General features: G+C 52.6%; 2 protein-coding genes across 4 annotated transcripts in view; one reads left to right on the top strand and one right to left on the bottom strand.

Annotated features, from left to right (window-relative positions):
* The first annotated feature begins 709 nt into the window (after nt 1–709).
* Nucleotides 710–5,491, top strand: LOC309444315 (adrenodoxin-like). Of its 2 annotated transcripts, XM_082062026.1 has the most exons (6): nt 710–1,421; nt 1,688–1,901; nt 4,072–4,196; nt 4,399–4,528; nt 4,783–4,942; nt 5,095–5,491. In XM_082062026.1, the coding sequence occupies exons 2-5, from the start codon at nt 1,723–1,725 to the stop codon at nt 4,901–4,903; spliced, it is 555 nt and encodes a 184-aa protein (XP_081918152.1). In that variant the 5' UTR covers nt 710–1,421; nt 1,688–1,722; the 3' UTR covers nt 4,904–4,942; nt 5,095–5,491. The 2 variants fall into 2 exon arrangements, with proteins under 2 accessions (XP_081918152.1, XP_081918151.1); XM_082062025.1 differs by having other exon boundaries at nt 4,783–5,491.
* Nucleotides 5,492–6,262: 771 nt separating this feature from the next.
* The window catches only part of LOC309444441 (uncharacterized protein), a 28,702-nt gene continuing 19,208 nt past the window's right edge, over nt 6,263–15,756 (bottom strand). For both annotated transcript variants that reach the window (XM_082062251.1, XM_082062252.1), the window contains 7 exons: nt 14,477–14,665; nt 13,884–14,059; nt 13,278–13,439; nt 12,101–12,210; nt 11,053–11,242; nt 10,320–10,437; nt 6,263–9,770 (listed from right to left, as the gene is read on the bottom strand). In XM_082062251.1, coding sequence (XP_081918377.1) covers nt 8,062–9,770; nt 10,320–10,437; nt 11,053–11,242; nt 12,101–12,210; nt 13,278–13,439; nt 13,884–14,059; nt 14,477–14,665 — 2,654 coding nt within the window. In that variant the 3' untranslated portion in view covers nt 6,263–8,061. The remainder of the gene's footprint in view (nt 9,771–10,319; nt 10,438–11,052; nt 11,243–12,100; nt 12,211–13,277; nt 13,440–13,883; nt 14,060–14,476; nt 14,666–15,756) is intronic.

Genomic DNA, 15,756 nt, shown 5'->3' with positions numbered 1-15,756 from the left:
TACCAGCGAGGGCAGGGGGAAGCCTGCCAAGGGTCTTCTACAAATGATGTGAAATGGGGAATTTTTACATTAACTGGGACTGAGGTGCTTCCTGGGCCTGGCTGGCAGCCTGATGTGCACCCGTGCTGTGGGATGCCATTGGCAGTTGCCAAGCCCATCACGTATTGAGCCGTGTCACCCGTGTTCAGCAAAAGGAGCAAGGAGAATACAACTGAAAATACAACCCCGAGTCAACCCAGACCATGTTCCTCCACAGCAGAGACGTTCCTGCGTGTGTCCCGACACAGCAGCAGCGATGCCCAGACTGCGCCTGGCAAACAGGAGTGAGGTGGGATGAAATACTCCCCTGTGCTTCAGTTCCACGTGCAAAGTGAGCAGAGGGAAGTCGGCAGGTGATCTTAGAGACGGGATTGCTCCCTAAGAAAAAATAAACTTTGTTAATCCGCTATGCGTTGCCCGTGAGCTTCTCTGCGCTGAAGCTCTCAGTGGCGTGTTCGAGTGCTTGGACACCTGCCTGTAGCGTTTATTGGACTCAAGAACAGGATTCCCCTCACCCCTTATGGAAAACACTTGCATTCCGTATTGCCTTTGATGCTTTTCTCGGAAAGCTCAAGCATCCCCTTCCAACCTGAAAGCTTTGTGTGAAAATTGTCATTTTGGGGTTTAAAGGCAAAACTTTCCAGTTGTCTTGAAAACTATGAATCCACTGAGTGTGTGTTGAGGGGAATATTTTCCAGGCAGTTCTCATTCTTATGCTGTAGTGTCTCTCCCCTGTACGGATTGATTAGAGTCCAGTTTCAAAGGTTTTTGCTTATAATGGCTGCTAATATGTTGCCACATTAAAAAACTTGATTAAAGCAAATATCCTACCAAATGATGAACGGTTAATTCGGTACTAGGGACAATTGGGGCTCCTGAGATGAGAGCTCTTCTCAAACTCCCCAAAGACCAGGAACTGAAACTGTCTCTGCTGTTGCATTTTGGTCCTCAGGGGCAAATGGATTTACCGTGGAGAGCAGAGCAGACTAAGCTAGTGGCAGTGTTTCTGGTAATAACTTAAAGGCTTTTATTCTGCAGAAATCTGACTAGCATGGAGTATCAGTGTGAAATGAATTATACTTATCTGCACCTTTATGGTACTTTTCAGCAGGGAATTCAGCAAAGGAGCCAAGCGTGGCTGCTTCTCACCACTGTCCTGTGGGGTCAGTGGATACCGAGGAGTCAGAGCTGGGAGCCGGCGGGACTGGGAAGGACGCGGCGTGGCTGGCTGGCCCGGGGCGAGCAGAGTCCGCAAGTCTGACCGTCACCTCACTGCTGTCAGAACTGGCACGTCCCTCTTCTCCTGAGGCAGCGGCTCCCGGCTTGAAACCCCTCGGATGATTAGACATTGCATTGAATATTGCTCCTAAAACTGGATTAAGGTCTGGTTGCTAAAAGGGAAGTCTGTAAAGAAAACAAGGCGAGCATTGCTTGGGGGCTGGTACGTGGAGGTGCTGCTCGTGTTCCGTGCTCAACCCAGTTCCCATGCCCTGATGGGCCGGGCTGCAGCAAGGTCCAAGCACAACCCCCGTCCGCCCTCCCTCCCTTCGCCCACCCCGGGGAGGCTGTCCTAGCGAGGCTGTCCGAGCTTTAGGGCCGTTTTTCTCCCCCCTCCCCCAGCTGTACTTATAACTCTTAATCTATCTAGCCTTGCAACAAAGGACAGCCCAGGAGACACGGGGCATGATAGCTCACGGCATCTCGGGGCTCCTGCGGCCCTTGCTGAGCGGACTGAATGCGAGCAAGATTCACTTTATTTGTGTCTGTGCGGTGACTGAGCAGCGTTCCGCACCAGCTACGCGGGGATCCAAAAGAGGCTTCAGCACCACGCACAAGCTCCAGGATGCCCCTGGGGAACCCAGGTGAGTAAAATGCTGAGCCCTACGCTTTTCAGGAGGGACCTTTTTTGGGAGACGCACACACGCCTCTGCCGGCTCCACGGAAGGGAGAGGCCGGTGCAGACATGGACAGTGTGGTGGCCACACGTAGGCTCAGCGGGTGCTGGCAGGACAGGGAGCTGGTCCACGAGAGGGGCTGCTCCTGCTTCTGGAGCTGTGGAGGCCACAGCCAGTGTCCTGGATCTAGAGCAGGAAGGTGACGATGCGGCACAAAGTCTGTTGACCGGTGAGGTCCAGTCACCAACCTTTGAGGAGCAGGGCGGTGGGCAAGGTGTGCTGGGCAGCCGGGCGTGCCGGGCTGCGTTCCTGTGGTGGGACGGCTGCAGTGACCGCTGGCTCCTCTGGGAACTACAGCTTCTCTCGGGTTTGCTGTCCGGCGGCTGGGCGGGCAGAGCGCAGGGCTGGTGCCGCCAGCAGCCCCGGGGAGCAGAACGCTGTCCGCAGGCGATGGAGCCGCGCCGCAGGCTCCCCGGGGAGCAGAACGCTGTCCGCAGGCGATGGAGCCGCGCCGCAGGCTCCCCGGGGAGCAGAACGCTGTCCGCAGGCGATGGAGCCGCGCCGCAGGCTCCCCGGGGAGCAGAACGCTGTCCGCAGGCGATGGAGCCGCGCCGCAGGCTCCCCGGGGAGCAGAACGCTGTCCGCAGGCGATGGAGCCGCGCCGCAGGCTCCCCGGGGAGCAGAACGCTGTCCGCAGGCGATGGAGCCGCGCCGCAGGCTCCCCGGGGAGCAGAACGCTGTCCGCAGGCGATGGAGCCGCGCCGCAGGCTCCCCGGCTGCCGTCTGTCTCGGCAGGAGGTGGAGGAGCTGGCTCAGGTGCTCGGGGGCCCCGTGGCCGCTGTACGCGTGAGGGACTGCGCAAGCCCAGAGCACCGGTGTCCTGCCAGGCTTCCACCTTTTTGCCATAAAAACTGAATAAATGGGTCTAATCCATCAAACTAGGGAGAGGGTTTTCCTGTTTTGTTTTCTTTTGACATTTGAGAACTAGTCTTTAGATTGCTTATTTACAACGAAACGCCAGTCAGTGTCTCTATGAAGGAGAATGAAATGTCTTAAAGATGTTCTGTGGCTGTTTGCTTTGGGAAATAGGGTGGTCGTGCTTGGCTGTGTGTGGCTGCAGCGTGATCTTTCCATTCTCCACGTGGGGAGCTCTCACGTGTGCCCCTGGCAAGTACAATAGATGGTCTCAGCACACGCTGCCTTGGTGCGAAACCCCCGGCAGCCCCGTTCAGGGCACCAGCCTTCCCCACACTGTGGGGAGAGCCTGGGCTGCAGGAGATGCAGTAGATGCTGTTTCCCTCTTATTTGCAGACCTGGGTTCTGCAAGCCAGCACTAAGAGATGCTGATGGCATTGTTCTTCACTCTCTACCGCATTAAATATTGCAGGCTGTCAGAATAACTAGCAGTTTCTGCTGAGCAAGGAGGTTACTCGGCATGGCTGCTCTGGCGGCTGGGACTGAGCACGTCTCGTCACCACGTGGCTCCTGTGGTTGAGGTCGGGGAAGGAGCAAGTGCTACGTGAGAACTGCTCCTCTTCGGCTGCTTGATCCTGGGGTCGGGGAAGGAGCAAGCGCTATGTGAGAGAACTCACACAGGGAGAACTCAGAGAGCTCTCATATAGCGCTTGTTCCTTCCCCAACCTCACGGTCAAGCAGCAGAAGAGGAACAGTCATCAAGTAATCCCCTTGGGAAGGGGAAACACAATGTGAATGGCAACAGCCCCTATTGCATAATTAGTATCTGATCCCGAGCACTTTTCTGGTTACTACATCGCTCCGTCCAGAGCAGCCGTCCCAGGCCCAGGGCGCGCGAGCGCTTCGGCTGCCCGCGAGCGCTCCCTCCGCGGCCCCGGCAGAGGCGGCGGCTGCAGAGCATCTGTGCTGCTTCACGTGCGGCTACACGTGTCCTCTGAGGGAGGTTTGATAACGTGGGAAGTACTTTGGGTCAGCTCAGATTTGTTCACCACTGAGAAATGATAGTCTGATTATTTTCTGCCGTGTGTGGTGTAATCCTTCTAGAAAGCGCTTGTCTGCGCATTTCCCTCCACATGCCACATCTCCAGTGCTCAGCCAAAGCCCTCGACAGTGGCTGTGCAGGAAAGGGAGGGTTCTTCTGACCTGCGAACTTGTCTTACAGCTCTGCAGGCCAAGTGACGGTGCACTTTATAAATCGGGATGGAGAGCGACTTACAGCCACAGCCAAAGAAGGGGAGAGCTTGCTGGAAGTGGTGGTCAATCAGAACCTGGCCATTGATGGATTTGGTAGGTGTTGCACAGAGGTATGAGCTTTTAGGGTTTATGTGTCTGTGCTGTGACCAGTGCATCTGTCTGTTGTGTTTTCCGGCATGTCTTTTGACATGCTCCGGCTCTGTTAAAGGACCTTTTCTCACGCTGTTCCCAAAGATGATCTCTCTCACCCCCTTGTTTTTTCTGATGTGGTGTCACTCCTTCGTATCTCCACCAGGTGCCTGTGAAGGGACATTAGCCTGCTCCACCTGCCACCTCATCTTTGAGAAGAACACCTTCCAAAAGCTGGAAACCATCTCAGACGAAGAGCTGGACATGCTGGACCTGGCGTACGGACTCACGGAGACGTAAGTCCCGCTGCTGGCCGCAGTCCCTTCCCAAGCCACCGAGGCAGGTTCTCAGCACCTGGCACGTTTCCAAGGGGACAGGACTTACTCTGTATTTCAGTTGTGCCTCTGGAGCTGCTTCCTCTTGGGGCACAGGAGACCTTTGACAGGAACTTCAGTGAAAACTCAGCCGGGCCCAGACATGCCAGTTTGGGCGGGGAATTTCTCCCTTTACTGTGGGAACGGATGAGCCTCACTTAGTGTTTCCTTCTCAGATCTCGCCTTGGCTGCCAGGTGCGCGTGAAGAAGTGGATGGACGGTCTGACGGTGCGGGTGCCCATGGATGTGTCGGACATCAGGAGGCAGCTGGGGGCTGGCGAGCAAAGCAAACAGTAACTGGAGATGACTCCGGCACAGCTCACATCCCCACTGCAGGTGTGGCTGGGTACTTGGCTTTTGTTAAGGCTGTTGCTTTTGGTGGCTGGCTTACAGTAGACCATAGAGGTCTGATTCAGTATAAATGCCTGTTTGGCAAATCTCTCATTTAAACAAGGCTTAACGCTAGGTTCTTTGGTACATGTTTTAAGTGCTTAGGTGCTCTGCTGAAGGCAGCTGGACTGAAGCTGTGGCCTTACATTTCCCTGGGTGGGCGACTCACCCGCTCCTTTGAAATTCGAGGAATTCTGCTGTTCTGAGGAAGTGCTGGGAGTTCTGCAAGGCTTGGCTCTTTAACTGTAGAACAGAGTTTTCCCCATTTGGGAAGCCTGAGAAGAGGTAGCTGTTCCAAATACAAGATGCTATGCTGATTGGCTTGATGACACAGGCTGGGTTTCGTTAGCAAGAACATACTGATAACCAGTCGAATGCTGACATTTCATTTAAGAGGGAGTCACTTTCTGCGATGTTACATGCGACTGAATTGTTATGTGCCACGATCTGCTACTTTCTCCAAATATTTAATTTTCCCATTGCTGTACTACCACATACATCTAATAAAATTCTAATTAGGATTTTAGACCTATGAGATGCACTTTTCTGCTAATGTAAGCGTGGTTGGAAGAGAGTGGGTTAAATGGAAATTTAGGTATAATATACTATTGCCCCAGTTTACTTGACTGGATTTTTCCCCTCATGTTTGAGTGAACACGTCAAACGTGCCATCTAAATGTCATAAAGAAGCCATGACCTGTAACAGAGTTCTCCAAACAGAATTCTACAGAAGCCCTTCCTTGCCCTGCAGCCACACACCCCCAAAGGGACCAGTAGTTTGTATCAGCTCTTCTGATAAATTTTGGAGGATTTTGTTTTGTTTTAAATGAAGAAAAATTATTAGTAGAGGGCTGGGTTAGAGCAACTATCCAGGGAAATGCGTCCATATTAGGTAGCCCAAGATGAGAAGAGAGAAAAAAAAAGTGTGTTTTGCCCCGTCTCTGCCAGCATTTCTATAAACTGAGCTCTTTCTAACTTGCTCGTAATTCTTCTAGATGACGCAAATCGCGAGCTCTTACTCTGCGTTTGGTCCAAGCCCCCCTAGTCTGAACCGAGACCAGCCCAGCCATCGAGCCGGTTTACGATCCATCAGTGTGTTTAGAACACACAACAATTTCTCTTCCAAGTACAGACTTTTCTCATCATGTTATTGCTGGTTCACCTCCCGAAAGCGAGAGCGGCGCCTGAGCCGGCGTGCTGGGGGCTCCCGGCCCGGCTGAGCACAGCAGAGAGGGAACAGCAGGCGATCACTGCACCACGGTGACAAACAAAATCGTGTCTTTTATTGAAATAGTTACAACTGTAGCTCTTGTAAAAAAGACTGTGAATGCCTCATCAGTGTTCACGTGCGAGGGAAACGATGCCGGGGGAGCTGGTATTATGAGTATATACACCTTTCGTTATACAAGGGCCACCAAGGCACGGAGTGCCGCATTTGAGAGCTAAATACCCTGCACGTACCAGATCAAGTCTGTGCACTGTCCCCTCCTCTCCCTGCCCTGGCACGGCCGGGCAGCTCTGCAGCCGCGGAGCGGCGCTCCCGAGCGAGGGCCAAACCGCGGCGCCTGGTCGGTGTCTGCAGACAGCAGCTCTGGGGGCACGTACTCCACACGGGATTCATTCATTTCCCTTGTCCTTCACCCATTCACTGTTAATGGAGTAAAAGGAGTGGCCCTCAGAGAGAAACCACCTTAGCAAACTCTCACATAACTTTCAAATGAAACATCCTGAACCTCATAATCTTTGAGACTTTTCCCATTGTTTTCTTACAGCCTACCAAGGTGACGTGGTGGCTCAGCTGCTTTTGGAGCCGGCAGCACCCGCGGGGCTGCGGTGGCGCTGTGCGGAGCTGTGGGTGGCACCATGGGAATGCTCCCGGAGCCCACCAGCTGCACTTCTGCAGTGGTGCGGCACAGCTTAGCACGTCCCTGCCTGGCACGCCACCCCGGGACACGTACCGAGCTGAGTGGGAACCCAGAGCTCCCGTGAAACCGCATCAGAGCTGCTGACCCCTGGGCAGCCTCAGCTTATGGGCTGTCTGACAACTTTCTAGCCAGATGTGGCTTTGCTCGGCATCACTCGACAGCATTCTTGACAACTTCCACAACTCCTTGACCTCATGCTAAAGCCAAATACTGCCTAAGTCCCTCTCAGCATGCCTAGACCTTTGATTAGTTGCCCCATCCACAATGCCTCACAAAAGGGCCTTCTGAAATGTCACCTTTTACTAGGACTAAAAGGACCAGCTGCTTCCAGAGGACACCAAAGAAGGTAAAAGTTCATAGCCTGCTAAAGTGACAGTGCTAAAAACCTTCATAGTAACTGTGGCTCTGCCAAATGCTAGCTTTAGGGGAGGTATGGGCAGAGAGTATCAACCCACCATTAACTGGGGAAAAAAAAAGTAATCTTAGGGTTAAAATATTGCATATGCTATCTGTCTGTGAAAGCTGGGCTTTGGGTTCTGGGCTCCATTTGGTGTTTCCAGAACCCACCTTCAACCAATAATGAATGCGGACTGTGAGCTGGACCACTGGGGATGTGAGCTGAGCAGAGAGAAGCGGCAGTGATTTCTGGGATGGAGGTGAGGGGTCTTTGGATGAATGGTAGTGGTGAACACTGAATAGTGGAGGATTTTGTGCAAGTGTAAGGATTTTTAAGTAATTCTGATGGAGCATTAGCTGTCCCAGTTCTCTGATCATCCACACACATCAGCAGCTGATTGGAGAAAATAAAGCAGAGTTTCTCCTTTCCCAGTTAAAGAAGAAATGGAGTCAGACCCTGTACAGGTCAGCCAATGCACTGGCACGAGCGTCTGGTGGCATTCAGCCGCCCCAGACAGTGAAGTCTCTTCTGTAGAAAAAGGGTGTAAATTTAAAACAAGAACAATCTCTCCCCCACCCCAGCCAAAATAAATGTTAAACCCCAACATTACCTACACATTAGTGTCACTTTACACTTGTTGCCCCATGCAGCCTGCTAGATTCTTCACACCCTGATCACAACTTACAGAATATTTTCTGTCGCACATACACAAAAAAATATTCAGTTCTTCCACATCCATCTCCCTAGACAAACGTCTCTTCTGCAAACGCCGCTGTGCCATGCTCCTCCGCGGCCGCCCGTGCCCGCGGCTGGCTGCGGAGCCACGCCGCCCTGCGCCGGAGCTCGTCTTCCACCGCCTCCACCTCGGGACAGCTTTGCGTTTCATCGTGCTGGAAATACTCCCTGACGGTGTTCCGAATGGAGGCGGGGAGGATGATACGGATGGTGTGGCTGAACGTGTTGAAGCTCCTGCCCTGGGCTGGTGCCTGCCCCACAGCCCCTGGCTTGCTCTCCAGCTCCTCAGGAGTGGGGACACTTTGGGGGCTCCCTTTGTGCTCTGCCTGCGGGGACAGGATCCTCGCTTCACGGTGGTGGCGCCTGGAGATGGACTGCAGAACAAGGCGGGTGTCCTGCCCATAGAAAACTGTCTGGGGGATGTGGACGCTCACAGCCTGCAAGCTCGCGGATGGGCTTTGCCCACGGCTGCTGCTGGCATGTGCCACGGGTCTCTCCTCTTTCACTGGAGACCCCCAGCAGCTTTCTTTGTTTGGGGCCACGTAAAAAGTTATCTTGGTGCGCTTCAAGCTTTCCTGGCTTGGCGGGCGTGCGTCGACACTGTTGATTTCCACGTTCGTCACCGCCTTCTCCCTGTGCTGCTGGTGGCTGCTGCGCGGGGGCTCCTCCTGCGCCGGGCTGGCAGCTGCGAGCTCGGGGATTTGTTCAAACTCCTTCGGACAGTCCCGGCTCCTGGGCCCCGGGCCAGGGCTCCCGCCCCAGCTCGGCCGCCTCTCCTGCTCCTCGCAGGCGCCATCGGTCACTGGGCTTCCCACAGCAGCTCCGCTGACGCGTGGAGAACTTCTCTCTCCAAAGCAACGGCTGCTCTCCACAGCCTTGGGGTCGTTCTCAGGGGGACAGTCCAGGCCACACAGATGTAAAGCCACGGGTGACGTGAACGACTTGTGCCACTCTTTCGAGGACCTTTTGGCAGTTTTGGGGGACACAGCGTGAAGCCTGGCAGACGTGCCAAACATGAATGGCAGGGAGGAGACGTCAGTGGGACTGATGGCGGATGACTCTGAGCAGTAGGAGAAAGCACTGTCCAAGGAGCTGAGCGAGGAGGCGGATGGGGAGGTGGTGGTAGAGGACAGGCTGGAGAAGCTGGACCTGTTGGACAGGCTGGATTGCTGCAGGCTGAGCTGCTTCACCCTCGAGCTGGTCTGAGGCGACTGCCACAAGTTCTGCCTGGCCTTAGTAACCCCAGGGCTCAGGCCTTCATCTATCAGCCTCTGGCTCTCCAGCTGCAGCTGCCGGAGCCGGTGGATACAGTCTGTGTGGCTGCGCATGATGGTGGCGTCGCAGCTGGACTGGCGAGCCACCGGCTCGTGGCCGGGGCCGGGCTGGGCGCCCAGGCAGACGCTGGGCTCCGAGGAGCAGCGGTCCCTGGCCGGGCTGAGGGAGCGGATGGAGCCGAGGGAGCAGAAGGAGCCCTCCTCCTCCTCCTCCAGCAGCCCGTAGCTGTCGGCGCTGGCGTGCTGCCTGGCTTTGCTCTGGTAGCAGGCTGTGATCTCACTGAACAAGTCCCAGTCTTCCTGACCCTTGTCGAGTAACAGGCTGCTGGATGGTTCAAAAATGGCATCTGTTTCAGGTACTGGGTGGTGCTTTGCTCCTTCTGGGTCACAAGCAGAAAATTCCAACTCATCAGAGGAATCATCATGCTGAGCCAAGCCTATGCCTGGAGCAGAGAATGCAAATTAAATTGTTGCCTATGTCTCCTAGCCCCACGTACTTTACAACCAAGGCAGGGAAATACTATCAAGTCCATAGAAAAGCAAAGATGATCTATTATTTTTGCAGGGACCAGAGCAGGACTGGGAAAAGGATCAAAAATTCTGGCTTGATGACCTGAGCTGTCACCACCGGCCTGTATTTATAGGACAGTTAACAGAGACAACATGATCTCTTTCCATTCAAGCCTTCGGTTTAGCTTTACAGAACTAATCTGGAAGAAAAGCCTGCTGGGACATGGCATTGCTAAGGCTACACTAAATTCTTCTGATGGCTGGAGTGGGTCGAACAGCAGCCACAAAGAAAGGTGACTGTGCTCAGGAACACGCGAAGTGATGCTTTCCCTCGCTCCTGCCTGTGCCTGACGGGCAAAGGGAAAATCACACCCAACTGTTTTCTAATGCTTTTCCTTGCAAGAGACATGAAGGGAGAGCAAGCTCTTTTGCATATTAAAAGATTTTAAACATTTCTGGAAGATACAGTATCACCAACTTACCCAGACATTCCTCTGAGTTTTTGGACGTCTTTTTGTCTGGTGTTTGAAACAAAGCAGCAATGTCACCTCCAAAAATCTCTCCTGAGTTTTCAATCAGGAACTGCACTAACAAGGCCACCTGGCAAAGACATGAATTTACAGAGTCAGTTTCATGAAAATACAGCCAGCTATATAAAGTAAGCCAAATCAGTCCCAGAATGTTTCTTTTCCTTTGAAAAAGATATAATTTCCTACTGACCCTTTTGCTCAAGAAGTTAAGAACGTGGCAACGCATCTGTATTAACTGCACCTGGGGCAAGAATATGAGCTACACAAACTGGTAGAGTGAGCCACGTACAACATGTTCTACGACTTTCCTTACTATTGGTAACACCTCAAAAGCTACAAGCAAGCATTCTCCCCTCCTCATTGCTCACTTTGTTTCTGCAAGATGGCTTTAGACCCAGCCCAAGTGGCAGTGTCCAGCTTCAGCTGCTCCAGCTTTCTTGCGCTTGCTTGACCACGCAGAAAGTTCATCTGGTAAAGCAACCACAGCTTCCCCTTCCACCCTGGATAAACAGTGGCTAATCTTCCGTATTCCTCTGCCAGCACAGGCACCCCCGCGCGGGGGAAAAGACGAAGCCCGGATGCCATCAGCCAGCGCTGGCACTGATCCTATGCCTTCCTTTACAAAACACAGTGCCCACAAAATGCAGGAAAAGACAAGCACGAAGCCAAACCTATGGAAGATTACCTTCTTGGTAGACCGGCTCTCCTCTTCAGGCCCAGTGGGACTTGGTAGCCACAGCATATTGGGTGCGATGCAAAGAGCCAGGTTAAAGGCATTCATCTGGTTCACACCGGAATTCTGCTCAATCTGATGGAGGACTCCAAAGAGGTGTCTGAGTAAGATGAGGTTGGCCTCTGGAAGCTGGTTGACCAGACTGTTCAGGGAGCAGGAACAAAAGAAGAGTACTGGTCACAAAAATCTCCTCTTCAAGTGGCAGACATTCCTTCCCAAAGTTTTTGACCCTTCTGCCCTTTTGCAGCCAGTTTGAGACAATCATGCTGGATAATAAAGTCAGACCATGTCACTCCTGCCACCAACTCATGTGAGAGCCACAGCTTTACACCCATATTGCCTGTGCGTCCGGGTCACAGGGCCCAAGGGACCAGGGCACTCAGCCAGAACGGGGGTTCAGGTCCCTGTGCCTCAACAAAACGGTGACTGCCCCAAGGAGACGGTCCCAGCTCCCGGCCAGCGGCGCAGGACACCCCACCGCCCGCGTCCCGGCTGCAGCCGCTGGCAAAGGGGCTCGATCTGCGTGTCCCGCGGGACGCGGACAGACTGCCCTGTCGGGACAGCTGTCTCAAAGCAGTAAAGCCGTTTCCAAGGTCCCAGTCACCATCTTGGCAGGGATCTTTCTAACTGCTAATGTGATCATCAGCTTCATTTTGTGCACGTAAGAAAAAAGTTACCATTGTTAAGGATGTAATTCTGCTAACATTTGATGTACTCCTGGTGGCTGAATTATTGTGCTTTTTCAGTTTGCTGGTTCTGGTAATTTAAACTGGCCACTAGAAAAGAACTTTCTAAAGGCATTTTTGGGAGTCAAAAATGTTCAAAATGTTCATAAAAGTCCATTGAAAGGAAAATGTTCGGACAAATGACGCTGGCTATCAGCCATAGCTCTGATGTGGCCTGGAGCAGCGCCCGGAGTCCCCAGGGACGACACCTAGACTTGGTGCTGTCGGTTCCCCTTCTCCCACCAAAATAAGCTTTTACAAAGGCTTTTACAAACCTTTTGATAGCTTCAATCTTATGTGCCCGATTTTCTGTGTCCACAGCTTCCATCCACAGTCCGTGCATGTCTGAGGATAGAACACTGTCAGGTATATTTCGTAGAAAATCCTGAATTAAATATATATATGCAGAGCAGTCTGGTCAGTTTTGAATTCCTTGTTTTGTTTTCACGATGCATATAGTCATTGTTCATTTTAAACACAAGATAAAACAAGACATGCCACGAAGACACTTCTCCCGCCCGCCCGCGTCCCCCCCGTCCCGCGCTCGCGGCCCCGGCGCCCGGAGCGCCCTGGGCAGGGCAGGACCGGCCCCGCTGCGCATGCGGCTCTTTGCAGCGCTGCGCAGCTGTGACGACTATTTAACAACTTAACATACACCTTACATTGGAAAGTGCCTGAATATCCTCCCAGTCAACAGCTTTTGTATTAAGCCACTGGAGGCAAGAGACAGGGATGTGTCTGGATACTTGGGGTGCCTGAATTGTCCTGACCAGATTCAATTGTGAGGGCAAAATACAGGCTTTTTCTCACTAAAACTTAGGTCTTATCACAAGCTTTATCCCACGCCCACCACAACCCCTTCACTTGGATCTGGCAGCAGTTTTCCCTCTTGCTTGCTGGCTGGTCAGAGGGTGAGGACTCAGGGTCTGGGCAGCACGGGCCGGCGCCTTTGAGCACGGCCTCTCCACCCCGGGGGGACGCAGAGCAGTCGCACTTCAATGGCACAGGTCCTCCTGTATCTCCTTGCAGTCTCCTCTGTGTGTCCAGAAAGGACAACGAGCACCTGTACTGCTGCCACCAAAGGGCTTCATGTCTATGTCAGTGCTGAGTCAAGACTCTGGCATGTCATTCGGCACTGAGGAGAACTTCTGCATCGATACCGTGGCTGCCTCAGAGACACAAATTACCACATCACCTGCTGGAGGCTGTTTAGTAAAATGAAACACTGGCCTGAAGACCAGTGCACACATCTGCGTGTGAAAACGTGCACCAGGGGATTGGGCAGATAGCTTTGTGCACATTGACGGATCAGGCCATCAGGCGAGTATGTGCCTCGTTGGAAAATGCTTTGTGTTCCCCCTCAAATCTTCCCTATCCACAAAGACTCGTGTTGCTTCCTCCAGAAGGAAGGTGTGATTAGCCCAGACACTTGAGTCACTTGGCCAAACGTACCGTGATGACAGCAGCAGCCACAAAGACTGACTCTCCATCCACCTGGACGTCATCTCCGGAGTTCAGCTTCTCTTTCAGCTCCTTGCAAGTCTTGGCATTGGCAGATCGTCTGAAAATGCCCCTAGTAGAGGGACCTTCGTTGTACAGCAGAAGCAGCATATCCTAAGAGAAAGCCCAGTTGTGCTTAAGAGCCTAACACTTTATCTTGCAGTTTGCGTATATTACACCTCACATATTAGAACATAATTAACATAAGATGTAGTTAGTACTGGGAACAGGACAGAGATACAAGAGATTTATCATGATTTAACCAGGGACAAAGCCTGTCCGCTGAGTTGCACGTACAGTTCATGTGGGTTTGCTCATCGTGTGGCACGTGTGAGTCCAGTGGACTCTTGTAGTGAGGGAGGTCTCAGCCACGTAGCACAGCACAGGCTGCTGACATTGCCCCTTGGAGATGCCCACCCATGTTACTGAGCTAGATCAGAATCACAAGCAAATGGTTGTCTTCCCCATCCAATCCTCACAAATATCACAAGTGACTTCAAATTCTGGGCTAAACACATCAAGCTTATGTCAAGACAGATGGTCCAGGCTGCTCCTTACCATGATGGGCTTGGGAAGGATCCCGTCAGGACACACAGAGGACAGAGAGAGGCCGAAGAGCTTCCGCGGGGTGGTGGGCGACTGCGAGGGGGGGCTGCCCGTGGGGGTGCTGCTGCTGCGGCGCAGCGCCCAGTCGATCAGGGACTTCTTCCTCTTGCTGTGCTTCTGCAGCGACTCTGCGGGAGAACACAGACCTTGGTCACACACCTGGCTGTCCTTCCTGCTGTCCAGTGAGAGAGTTCCCAGCATGTTTAATAACCACACTCTTAATGGGGACAGTCAGATAATATACAGCAGTGAAACCACTTGTTGACCTCTCAGCCATCAGCACAACTTTTACTCAATCACTGCTCTTCAGTGACCTTGCTGTCTGCGCAATGTAAGACCGGCTTGCACTTGAAAGCTAATCAAGGACCAAAAGCTAATTCTGAATATTTGCACAGACAAATTTAGTCCCTGAATGACCCCTTCCTCTCTGCACACACTCAGGTGTGAGCGCAGCTCTGGAATACGTGTGATGCTGGGAAGAGCTTGGCACTGCCATGGAAAGCAGCAAAGTCTCTGCCGGGTCAGAACGCACTCACAGCCCCTACCTCTCCTCAGCTGCGCCGGCGCTTGGAGCCTGGGTTTCAGGACAAACTGACACTGTTTTTCCTTTGGGAGCTGATCAAGGAAGGACGTCTCTGTCCCATCAGCCGGGAGGGTGTTGTTGTTGGTTCCTTGCTGCTGGTCAGCAGAGTCCCGCAGACAGCTCAATGCGATGCTGAAAGGATGCTCGTGCCCTGGTGAACAAAGAGGAGTGTAAAGAGCAAGTGGAGATGCAGAGCTGTGTGAAAACAGCTCCAGATCTGAGCAGGAGGAAGCAGCCACATCCAAGGGCTCCCACTGCAGCTGGGCCTCTAAGAAATGTTGCTCGAAACCTCCATGATCATTGCTTTACAAATAAATTCATCCAGTTAAATCTGGCCAGCCGCTCTTCAGCAGCAGCTCTACAGAATATTATGCAACAAAGCACTGTTAAATGGGCTCCCCTGCACTAACAAAATACTGTGAGCATTGCTCTGGGCAGGAGTGAGTTACTATGACAGTCTAGTATGTATTGGACAGATACAAAAAGGAAACGTGCCACGATGGCTTGGAAAACACCAATAACTACTCACAAATAAACATGTGCAGTCTAATGAGCTTTACTGCAACAACATGGGTTTTGGAGCAAGATCTTTTTAATAAAGCAACATGCATAAAATTCCTTGGAGAGCGTGGGGATGTATTTGTTAGTTTATCACTGAAAACACAATGCAGAGTTAATGCAGAGATTACTAAGCAGTAGGTTATAGGGCAGAACAGGCTGAACAATGGCCACACATTGACACATCTGTCCGAGAAGCAAGCAGCAGTTCAAACGCATCTAACAGCTGGTGGATGCTGGGTAAATCAGTGTATCTCCTTGCTTCCTCCCTGGCCAGATCTACGTGACGGGCTCCTTGGCACAATACGTGACGTTTGTCAGGACTGTCAGCAGCGAGGCCGCGAGGCTGAGCCTGCCTGCGAGGAGGGGCGAGCGGCCCCCAGCCCTGTGACCCAGACCAGCAGCCACAGGGTGGGACTGGGCTCTGAGCCGTGTCCTGCCCTTGCAGCACATCTGCGGCATAGAAAGAACTTCTTAGGCCAGGCTAAAAATCTCCTTTTTATTTGGAGCATCTGCTGAAAAGTGTCATGGGCTCCCATCCAGAAATGCACAGATTTGCTTGGCAAAGGGAGACAAGTGTGCAGAACTTCAAAGATGTCACCATGTGTTGATTAAACGTGGATGCTGAGATCATAAGAGCCAAGTGACAGCTCACATCAGCTTGATGTCACATCTCACATCAGC

Source organism: Streptopelia decaocto (genome assembly GCF_964273445.1).
Source record: "Streptopelia decaocto genome assembly, chromosome: 10".
Classification (NCBI taxonomy): domain Eukaryota; kingdom Metazoa; phylum Chordata; class Aves; order Columbiformes; family Columbidae; genus Streptopelia; species Streptopelia decaocto.
This window is presented reverse-complemented; position numbering and strand designations above follow the sequence as displayed.

Coding starts and splice junctions, on each gene's coding strand:
- LOC309444315 (XM_082062026.1), top strand. CDS start 1,723: ATGATAGCTCACGGCATCTCGGGGCTCCTGCGGCCCTTGCTGAGCGGA. Junction 1,902..4,071: donor GATGCCCCTGGGGAACCCAG/GTGAGTAAAATG, acceptor CTTGTCTTACAG/CTCTGCAGGCCAAGTGACGG. Junction 4,197..4,398: donor CCTGGCCATTGATGGATTTG/GTAGGTGTTGCA, acceptor TATCTCCACCAG/GTGCCTGTGAAGGGACATTA.